This window comes from Barbus barbus (assembly GCF_936440315.1).
Source record: "Barbus barbus genome assembly, chromosome: 40".
Classification (NCBI taxonomy): domain Eukaryota; kingdom Metazoa; phylum Chordata; class Actinopteri; order Cypriniformes; family Cyprinidae; genus Barbus; species Barbus barbus.
Window position 1 is genome coordinate 12,187,035 of NC_136718.1, and position 11,342 is coordinate 12,198,376.

At 37.0% G+C, this 11,342-nt stretch overlaps 1 protein-coding gene and 1 pseudogene across 3 annotated transcripts; one reads left to right on the forward strand and one right to left on the reverse strand.

Moving 5' to 3' along the window:
* Nucleotides 1–1,055: 1,055 nt before the first annotated feature.
* Nucleotides 1,056–9,511, reverse strand: LOC306859660 (cyclin-Q-like). Of its 2 annotated transcripts, XM_079400808.1 has the most exons (6): nt 9,200–9,488; nt 8,866–9,049; nt 8,641–8,773; nt 5,004–5,222; nt 3,070–3,178; nt 1,056–2,471 (listed from the first exon to the last, which is right to left on the reverse strand). In XM_079400808.1, the coding sequence occupies exons 1-5, from the start codon at nt 9,321–9,323 to the stop codon at nt 3,089–3,091; spliced, it is 750 nt and encodes a 249-aa protein (XP_079256934.1). In that variant the 5' UTR covers nt 9,324–9,488; the 3' UTR covers nt 1,056–2,471; nt 3,070–3,088. The 2 variants fall into 2 exon arrangements, with proteins under 2 accessions (XP_079256934.1, XP_079256933.1); XM_079400807.1 differs by having other exon boundaries at nt 1,056–3,178; nt 9,200–9,511.
* A 231-nt stretch (nt 9,512–9,742) lies between these two features.
* Nucleotides 9,743–11,034, forward strand: LOC306860078 (protein Flattop-like; annotated as a pseudogene). The gene is made up of 5 exons: nt 9,743–9,769; nt 9,866–9,928; nt 10,304–10,381; nt 10,491–10,663; nt 10,750–11,034. The product of its transcript is annotated as a protein Flattop-like (transcript).
* The last annotated feature ends 308 nt before the right edge of the window (nt 11,035–11,342 follow it).

Sequence of the window (11,342 nt, forward strand, 5' to 3'; positions counted from 1 at the left end):
ATCACACCCACGCAGGTGTAATCTTCTGTCTCCAAGCATACAGGGCTCAAATCTAATAGCCCTAATGCAGGAGGCCTATCAGACCATTGAGAAAAAGCTTTTATGTGCTGACGAGTGCTCAAGTGGGCCTCTCCTGAAGCCTTCATATGCAAACACACATACACACAGACACTAAATGCTCTTCAGCAGATGTTCACGTTATGGCACAGAGGGAAATACCAAGAATTCAATAACAGTTTTTGGTAGGTTGCACCTAGTTGTCAACTATATACTCCCTAGACGAAGTCTGACATGTCTAAACCGACAATCCATGATTCACTGTCCTTGCAATTGACATGAGAATAAAATAAATGCATTGGCTGATTTTGCATGCTTCCAATGGCAAACTCTTCAACACCACATTTTTCTTCCCTACTTGTGTACACGAGACTGCTCACACTGAAATATTTGTGAGGCACGTCCGGGAAAGTTTCAGATGAGGAGTTGTATCTATAATTCAGAGGTGAGGGTTTAGGAGATGGCTGTCCCTCTGGGAGCTGCCGTGCATTAGCCCTGCAGGTAGTGCATCCCAGCCTTGGAGCCCAACCCAACAGATGAAGTCTCGCTGTCAGTCAAAACGGAATGCGCCCAATCGCGTGTTACATCTCGCCGCTTTACTGAGGAACTCCATCCAAAAGCTACCCAAGTGAAACCGTTCCATGTCTGTGAACTCCAGCCAACATCTCCAGGATTCAACCTGAATGTTGCTGCATCTAAAGGCTCTCTATTCTGGGATGGCGATTAGATTTGAACCATTCACCATTTCACAGCTATTTCAGCAGTGGTTGGGCAGAAAACAATTCAAGACAAGTATTAAAGAGATCAAAATTGCCATTTACTCACCCTCAAGTTGTTCCAAACAAAAACTAGACCCCACTGACCTTCACTGAATGGACAAAAACAACATTGAATCACTTTTAAAATATCTTCTTTTCCACGGGCGAAAGTCAGTCATACAAGTTTGAGATAATATGGGTATAATATGGCCAAGTAATTGATGACAAATTTTCATTTTTGGGTGAACTCTCTCTTTAATGGTCCCTTGGCTAATCATACCATTTCTACTGCAATTTTTTACCTGTAACTACTCATTTCTAATCCCTTTGCATTTCTTTCTGTTTCTCATTATGCTGTAAATACAGAGAGATATATTACAACACTTTCATTTAGCTTTTCTTAAGCACTCTCTGAATTGAACATCAATAGTTTGCCTCTCTGAGAGTTGATTGATTTGGCTGCACTCCCAACTCTGGCAGGAGTTCTGATGTCAAGAAGAGAAAAACACTGCATCTTTGGTCTGAAAGAGAGATTGTAGTACTTCCAAAATGGGAGCAAGTCAGGGAATATTCTAAGGGGGAATGGGTTGTTTGCAGGTTGGATGGTGTACTGAAGAAACTGAACAATTTGAGGCATGACGCAAAACTATTGTTCTGGCTCAAGGATGCAGTGATTTGCAGGTTGAATGGCTCATTCACCAAAAAATAAGAATTGTCATCATTTATTCACCCCTCATGTTGCTAAACCTGTATGACTCAATTTCTTCAGCTAAACACAAAAGCAGATATTGTGAAGTACTGTTTTTGTCCATACAAAGAAAGCCAATGGGGTTCAAAACAACATTGGAGTAAATTGACTTTTATTGTGTGGACAACAACAAAGCAGATTTTTATTTTTAAGTGAAATATTAAAAAAGTATATGTAGAAAATAAAAATTAACGTAGATTACAAAAATTGTTAGCGCCTTTTGCTGAATGCATTAGATAATGTTAATGCATTTAACCATATAATAAATGTGTTACCAAAATAGTGGGTAATACAAATAAAACTGGACTCATTTTGACATTCACTAAATGGATAAAATAAAAAAAACCTCTTCTTTAAAAATAAATTTCATATTCCACATAAGCAGCAAGTCATAAATGGTTTACAACGACATGAGGGTAAGTAAATTATGACAATTTTCATTTTGGGGTGAAATGTTCCTTTAAGAACCTACATTTCTAAATCTTTAGTTTTTATTTCCAATAGGTTTTTGTTTTTTTTTGCAAATTAGTTTTGACAGTGTATTAAAAAAGCTCCAGAATTATGCTTGGAGTGATCTGTAATGTGAGGCAGTGAGGAGAAAGGACAGGAAAGAGAAAGAGATTAAAGACTGAGATGAGCACCATGAGAGAAAAGCACAGAGCAAAGAATGCAACAAAGAGGCTTGCTTTTACACAGGACAAAATCTTGGAATGGGGGACTCAGATTGAAAGTAGAGAACCAAGCGAGATGGCAAAGAGCGTAAGGTTAGAGTCACAATCAATCACATCCTTCCTATTCCCAGCACTCTATCCCATAGTGAGGGCCATGCTGATGTTTTATTGATGGAAGAGAATCCGGCTGCACATGTACCCTCTCCATAATTCATGATGCCCAGCATTAGGGCCTGCCTGCAGAGAGATGTGTGTGTGTGTGTGTTTGTGTGTACGTAAGGCAAGGAGAGGGAGAGAGAAGCAGGAATGTTCAGATATTTTTCCAAAATATAATGCATAAAACTGCTTACTGCAAAGGAAATCCATCCATCTGCATCAATGGATGAATAAACAATAGGGCGAACTGTAAAATAACTAACTTTTTATAGTAAGTTTTTTCTTAATGCATTATGTATCATGAACTAACAAAAAACAATTGATTTTTACAGCATTAATTACTCTAGGTTAAATGTTGTTGTTAATGTTTGTTCAATATACCATTATATAATATTCTATTATACATTAAAAATATGTTAGTTGATGTAGAAATTAACATTAATCAATATGAATAAATGCAATAAAATCGTTAGTGCATGACACCAAATGTTAACAAATTTAACCATATAATAAATTTGGTTAAAGTTATGCAACCAAATAGCCACAGTTGTAATGTCCTAAGAGTGATTAAATACACTATTACAACATCAGGAGAAAGAGGGTTCAATGCATGTGTGAAGATGATCGTCAGATACAGATATGGCTGAAGGTGTTGGTTTCTGCGTCAATGTTTTAGTACCCGCTTCATTCTTTGTCTCTCAGGTACATTTGGCCTCCATGTCATAGAGCTGCAGTAATTCACTCATGATGGTCTCAATCTCAGCCTTGGTGATGTCTGCACAAACAACCTGCAGGGAAACAAGAAAAACATCAATGAAGACCTCAGAGTCCGTCCATTGCACGCTATATCGGAGATGACAACTAAATATTAGTTCTGAGGCAACTAATAATAGAATCTAGTCTCTTGTAGATGTGCACTTTTCGCAGTCTAGAGAAAACAACTGCTTCCTATTTCAATTTCCTCTCAGAGAGGACTTGCTGTGGCTACATTTTCACCTGAAATATCCATTTAAAAATCACTGTAAACAGGAAATCCAACAAAGGCAAAGAAAGATGAGGAAAAATGGTATATTCATTGAACTAGATTTATAAATATTTGTTATTTCATGAAAGTCCCAAAAGCCTAAATTTTGCCTAAGATGGCATGCCCATAGGATATGGAAATTGTTAGTGTGCTGATTATTATATTTAATAATAACCAATAATTAATTATACAGTAATGGCCAATAGTAATGTCTGGAGAGGATATTTCACAATATTTGCCCTCAATGACCCTACAAGATCAAAATATATTGTGAAGCAGAAAATAAATAAACTAACTTGGTTAAGATACTGAACTGATAAAATCATTTGGAAAGCAAACTACAGCTTATCATGAAATATAGGTTTTATTTTACAAAAATGCATTGGAAAACAAAAAGCTGTCAGGAAATAAAGCATACATTGATACAATAAGCAATTGTATGACACAATGTGTCATGTTATATTGTGTTATTATTACAAATTAAACAAATGACCATGTACATTAGTTATTACACAAAATAAAATGTTTGATAAAGACGAAGATGTCAATTTTCCTAGGCCAGACATCACTTTTGGCCACTACCGTATTTTGTATTTATATATTTTAGCATTCATAAGTTGTAACCAATATATTGGCCAATATTCTGGAATCACTCCATATCTCTACATGTATCAAATAACACCAAACGTTAAATACTGTGGAACACAACTGCAGAAAACAGCCTTTTATATCTCAATTATTTAACAAGTTTAAGCTTCTTATAAAGTACTTTTTTAGAAATATAAAATGGAAAACATAGCTTTAACAAATATAACAAAGAAATGCCTGTGTGCCATGGATAAAAATACCCTGACTATTAATATATTGATTATCTTAATATTGCACACAGGTTTTTAGCACCCCATTTGGAAACAAAGTCTAGACAAAACAAGAAAATTACTCTCTTTTTTATGATGTACAACCAATTGCAGATACTGCCTAAAAATTATTTGAATAGATTTTCCACACCATTATTTTGCCAAATGTCAGATTCACCCGCTCTAAAAACCACATAAAAGAAAACAAAACTGAGGTTGGTCCCTTTACATGTGAGTTAGATGTTCTCTTCTTGCCTAAAAAAGCTTCAACAAATGACTAGAAAAATTAATCAGTCTTAAGGCTAAATATGTCAGAAAATGGAAGACTAAGTCTATTGAATTCTAGTGATGGCACTTGACAGAATTATAGGAAACTGAAGCCAAGCAAGTGGTTTTAAGAGACTTTGAAATGTATAAAATGGTTTGATTCTTTTTAAATTTTACTTTAAGATGTCACCAAGGGAACAGAACTTGTGTGAAAGACGATGTTATTTCGCTCAGACCAGGCAGCAGCCATTAGGTGCCCTTATTGCCATGGGAACTACTTCCCGCACTCTAAAGGTTACTGCAGTCATGGCTCTATTGATGCCTGATCCGGCTCTGGCACCGGTGAGACTCAAACTAGTCAACGTTCAGTCTTGGTGACTCAATGCAAACACAGCATGACCCAAATGCTGCCTGGACATTTTATGTTTTTCTCTACAGGAAACTGTTAAAAAAAAAAACTCCTACCTGCCACCACTCCAGTTCTCCTCTGGGGAGCTGCACTCCATATGTCTGGAGAGCAAGATAGAGGGAGGTGAGGGCAAGGTGTTGAGGCTTATGGCGGACACAAACAGAGCCATGGTAACTGTCTTTTAATACAGCCAGGGCCGTCTCTGCGATGGGGGTTCGAGACCAGGCATGGCGATTCAAAAGACTCCTCACAGAGAGCAGGTAGTGCAGCACGTACTGGGACACAGCAAAATGAAGTTTGTTAGATGGAGCAGAATGCAATTAAACTTCGAACAGCATTAGTTAGAGAAGGTACAAAGATGAGAGTAAGTTTACAATATATAATTGATGAAATTGTTATCAATCGAGAATTAAAATAATTGATTCATGTAGTCTTGACACTGTGCATAAAGAACCTCTGCCAGTGACGTCACTTTAAAGCACTATTACAGCACTTACATACTATAAGAATTTTAACTTTAATTAATATTAATATACTAAAATTAATATTTTGCATTCCCTTTTATTTTTATACTTCAGTTTTCATTTAAAGTTGTAGTCATTTTGCTGTGCTTTAGTCATTTTATTAGTTTTGGGTATGTAAGTATATACAACAATTTAAATTCAAAATTTAAATTTAAAAGTATTTAAATTCACTAAAGTAGTTATTTTACTGTAAATTGTTTGCAGAAGAGCAATATTTTTAAATAATGTTCTATTATATTGTTTTGCCCCCTTCCTGTTTTTTTTTTTTTTGCATATTTGACACACTTAAAAGATTCAGATCAAACTAATTTTAATATTACACAAATTAAGTAAATACAAAATGCATTTTTTAAATGATGATTTAATTTATTAAGGGAAAAAAGCTTTACAAACCTACCTGGCCCTACGTGAAAAATTAATTGCCCCCTCCTGTTAAATCATGAAAGAACTGTGATTAATCTCTTTAATTTAGAAGTTAAATTTTACTAGCCAAACCCAAGCCGGATTACTGCCAGACCTGTTGTATCAAGAAATCACTTAAATAAAACCTGTCTGACAAAGTGAAGCATGCTTATAGAGCAACATATCATGTCGCGATCTAAAGAAATTCAAGAACAGATGAGAAACAAGATAGTTGAGATGTATCAGTCTGGAAAGGGTTATAAAGCCATTTCTAAGGCTTTGGGACTCCAGCGAACCACAGTCAGAGACATTATCCACAAGTGGTGAACCTTCCCAGGAGTCCCAGCCTGGCCTACCAAAATTACTCCAAGAGCCTTCTTCCAAGAAAAGAAGAACATCTAAAGATCCAAGAAAAACATCTAAAGAACTGCAGGCCTCACTTGCGTCAATTAAGGTCAGTGTTCATGATTCAACAATAAGAAAGAGACTGGGCAAAACAGCATCCATGGGTGAGTTCCAAGGCAAAAGCCACTGCTCACCAAAAAAACACAAAGGCTCATCTCACATTTGCCAAAAAATATATTGATTATCCCCAAGACTTTTGGGCAAATATTCTGTGGACTAATGAGACAAAAGTTACATGCCGTTACATCTGGTGTAAAAACAACACAGCATTTCATAAAAAGAACATCATACCAACAGTCAAACATGGTGGTGGTAGTGTGATGGTCTGGGACTGCTTTGCAGCTTCAGGACCTGGATGACTTGCCATAATTGATGGAACCATGAGTTCTGCACTCTATCAGAAAATCCTGAATGAGAATGTCCAGCCGTCAGTTTGTGACCTCAAGCGCACTTGGGTTATACAGCAGGACAATGATCCCAAACACACCAGCAAGAATGAATGAACGGCTCTGAACGGCTCAAGAAAAACAAAATTAAGGTTTTGGAGTGGCCAAGTGAAAGTCCGGACTTAAATCCGATTGAGATGCTGAAGCAGATGCTTAAACAGTTCATTCATGCTCGAAAACCCTCCAATGTGGCTGAATTAAAACAATTCTGCAAAGAAGAGTGGGCCAAAACTGATCCACAGCGATGTGAAAGAATCATCGCCAGTTATTGCAAACGCTTGATTGCAGTTGTTGCTGCAAAGGGTGGTTATTAGATTTAGGGGGCAATTACTTTTTCACGTAGTGCCAGGCAGGTTTGGACAGCTTTTTTTCCTTAATAAATAAAATCATTTCAAAACTGCATTTTGTATTTACTCTGGTTATCTTTGTGTAATATTAAAATTAGTTTGATGATCTGAATCTTTAAAAGTCTGTGTAAAGCCAATATTAAATGTGTGTTCTGAGTTTGTCACACCACAGAAAAATTTTATTAACCACCCAGCCAAATTTGAACACTAAAAAAAACCGCCAAGTAAATAAAAGAAGGTATCAAAATCTTGAAAAAATAAGCAGTATTCTCTGCTCTCAAACACTGAGGGCATGTCCGCTGGTGGTGCTGAAACCACACCCACTCCCGGAAAAGCTGCCGTCTCTTTCAACTGTCTTTCTCAAGCAGCTTATAAGGAGACCGATATATTGACATATTGACCGATCTGTTTTGTAAATGATCGCAACCAGGTATTATGCATTTACGTGACGAAGGCAAAGCTAGCAAACTCTAGGTTGTAGTAACTAACGGTAATGACAGTAACTCGCGATTGAGCCGTGAACCACTAATGCTAATGCGCTCTAGTTATTAGGGGTGTTTGACTTGAAGCAGCGCTGCAGAACGATCAGTGCATGACATCAAAGCACCGCGAGAGCGATTCGAAAGCATCAGGAGCATCTGCTCTCTGTAGCTCTCACTGTACTTTGATGTCACACACTGATCAGTCTGAAGCGCTGCTTCAAGTCGAATACATCTAATAACTAGAGCGAGGTGACTCGATTGCGTCATCAAGTCATGATTTAGCCCCGCCCAAAAAATCCTGATCACGAAAATGGTGAAAAACTGTTTAACGGTCTAACTCCACGAGTAATTACTACATAGTTCACAGTCTTTGTAACATGTTTCAGCAATGCATTTATAACATTTATAATGTGTTTACAAACAATTCTCAGAATTGACTTTACACAGACTTTATCTGTGACAAATATGCAAAAAAAAAAACACAAAATAAAACAGGAAGGGGTAAAAATTTCATGGCACTGTAAGCATTTTGCAAACCGTTCATGCAATATGTTCACTACCAGCCATTAACGGAATATTTCACCCAAAAATTATAATTCTTAGTTATCAGTTACTCAGCCATTGTTGTTTAAAACCTATACAGCTGTTCTTTTCTGTGGACAACAGATACACTGACAGTCAAACGTTTATAAACAGTAAGATTTTTAATGTTTTAAGGAATTCTCTTCTGCTCACCAAACCTGCATTTATTTGATCCAAAATACAGCAAACGCAGTAATACGTTTTTTTTGTAACATTATAAATGTCTTTATCATCACTTTTGATCAATTTAAAGCATCCTTGCTATATAAAAGTATTAATTCCAATAAATTACATTTTAAAATACATTCAAATAGAAAGCAGTTATTTTAAAAAGTAAAAATATTTCCCATTGTTACTGCTTTTGCTGTACTTTGGATTAAATAAATGCAGGTTTGGTGAGCAGAAGAGAATTCTTTAAAAAACATAAAAAATCATACTGTTAAAAAACCTGACTGGTAGTGTATAATACTTATTTTAAAAGCTAAGTAATCATTGCATGCATTACCTTATGTGGATGCTCAAAGGACACTTGGAAGTTAAGCTGTCGAAGGATAAGGAGCTCACATTGTACTATACTGTCCCTCAACTCCCAAAACTTCCAATTCAGTTCCATCGGTTCACTCTCTGGGTGAAAATACCTGGATCCAAGAAAAAGAGAGGACATTTCCTACTATAACGTTACATGAACTCTGAGAAATAAACTGCTACTTCTTAATATCCTCTCTCATACCTGTAACAGACATTGATGATATCTCTTGTCCTGAGATGCTGCTCTTCTACTTTGCCAGCGAGGTAGATGGCAGACATGGCCACTAGGTAAGGCTCATAGACCTGCAGACTGGCAGACTGGAAGAACCTGTGATACAGCACACATGCTGTAGCCATGGGCACAGATCTCATGCCTAACTTCACTCCTACAGACGCGGAAAACATGGGATGAACATGAGATCACAAACTGCACAGCAATTCATCCTTGGATAACGAGAATGAACTAACAAGCAGCTGCAGTACATCCTTAAGTTAAAATTTCGACATTTACAGAGATTCAGAAAAACTGCAAATACCAGCCTCGATGATAAACCGACAGACTCTGAAGTGTGTTTTGGAGTCTTCCACATCTTGAGCACTTCTTCTAACGTTACCTCTCGCCTCATTGCCGGATCCAGATGTTGACGCCTGTGTGCTCATTTTACGGCTTGCAGCAAAATGGTTACAGTTTCAAAGCGTGTTATTCAATATATACTTATTGTTCGCATGCATTTTTGTACAACAAACTTAACTCCTCCATTTGTATAAGTCGGTTGACCAAATACAGCGCTGGGCAGCGAGCTTGTGACTTTCCTTCAGCGGATCGTTTAGCGTGCAACGTAGAGCTCAATGATCTATAGCGCCCCCCACGTACGGGAAGACTCAACTGAGCGCCGAAGGAAAGAGAAATAATTATTTTTGTATATAACATATAATATATGAGTTGTCACTTAAAAATAGTCACTTTGACAAATTATAATTTTAAAGCGTCAAAGAATATGAAAAAGTGAATTACTGATTTGAAAGTATAATTTTGAGTGGTTGCTAGGAGACCACTGCCAACACATTCGAGCGGAAAGATGTCGACTAGTTACTCTGCAAACCAGGCGCTGAAATTGTAAATATTCTGTTATGATATTTATTTTTTATTGTATAATTGAATAACCTTGACGTATTAAATACATTTTTGGTGTTTTCTGCAGTATGAAAGTGCCTTTAACTCGCAAAAGCTCCAGAATTGGACCATCCCAAAACATTTCAAAGAAGTAACATTTCTTTCTTACAACCAAACTTTTGAACTGTAGTGTTAGTGTACACTTTACTGTTACTGAGCATTTCCATTACACAAACAGTGAACCATGCATTAAACTTGCAAATGCAGAAGCATGCTCGTCAGTAAATCAGAGCACAACGGAATGTGCAAACAATATAAATGTGTTTACTTAAAAAAAAAAAAAAAAAAAAAAGAAGAAGAGGAAACGAAAGGAGAAATTAATTATTGGCTGGCTTCGAGTTCTTTTTCATTTAAATGATGCAGTTATACAAATTGCTCTCTGGGTGGAGACTGGAGAGAATAATTGCCTAGCTCATATTATAAATACTGTACTTGTGTTTGGTCTATTTACTTTTTGTTCCTCAAGAGACCATCAGCAGCAGAAGGCCACACTACATTTATTGCCACAGACCGTGGCCACCTTCTACCTGGTGTGAGAACAAAGGTTTGTTTTGATGATTTGCATGACTTGCATGATATTTAAATGTAATTACCATGCTTAAAAGGTTTTGCAGCAGTTTCATTTTACTATTTATAAATGATTTCATTATTAGAGTGGAAGTGCATGACCGGCATTCCAAGGCACATGGGATTTACCTCAGTATATCCCTCCTGCTTCCATAAACCCCACTGCCTGTTCACTAGAGGGCCAGGATCGCCTCAAGAATTAAATTTGCCACAAACCAGTCTCATGAGGCCCCTGGCAAACAGAACCATTAACAATGTGGTGGGAATTTAATATCTCCTACTTATGATGCAATGGTGTTCGATTACATTTCTTTTAATAATTCTGACTAAACAATATGCTTATAGGAAAATATAAATGTGGACCAGCCTGCAGAATAGTCAAAATTGCCAGTGAGTGACCCAGACCGAAATGAACCAGATAGGCCCAAATCACAGCAGAGCCAAGACCAGTCTAGACCAACAAGCCAGCAAGCTCAGTCTAACCCAGTAAACCTTCATGAAAACCAAACCCAGTCTAGACCAGGAAGTCACCACAGCCAACAGGCTCCATCCAGACCAGCCACTCAAGAGAACCAAGCTAAGTTAAGACCACCAACCCAGAACAGCAGACCAGCATCTCAGCAGAAATAACACCATTTATAATCAGATCCCCTGCATGGTCAGTTATAAAAGTTGTTCCATGAAATGGCATTACGTAAGTCTAACACTTCTTTGAAAAACACTTTCACTTTACAGATATTATTTTTGTGTTCCATTTATTTATAACTGTGCTCTCTGTTTGTGCATACTATAATGTGTGTCACAACACATTAACTGAATTGTTTCAATGAAGCTAAAGCTGATTAGTTTTACTAAATGGCTTTTGTAATGTAATCTGCTTAGATGAAATACTGAATGCAGGGTCAAGCATTGCCAGAAAATAAATCAAGAGTACCATG

Coding starts and splice junctions, on each gene's coding strand:
- LOC306859660 (XM_079400807.1), bottom strand. CDS start 9,323: ATGAGCACACAGGCGTCAACATCTGGATCCGGCAATGAGGCGAGAGGT. Junction 9,050..9,199: donor TCGGTTTATCATCGAGGCTG/GTATTTGCAGTT, acceptor CCGCGTCTGTAG/GAGTGAAGTTAGGCATGAGA. Junction 8,774..8,865: donor ATCATCAATGTCTGTTACAG/GTATGAGAGAGG, acceptor TCTTGGATCCAG/GTATTTTCACCCAGAGAGTG.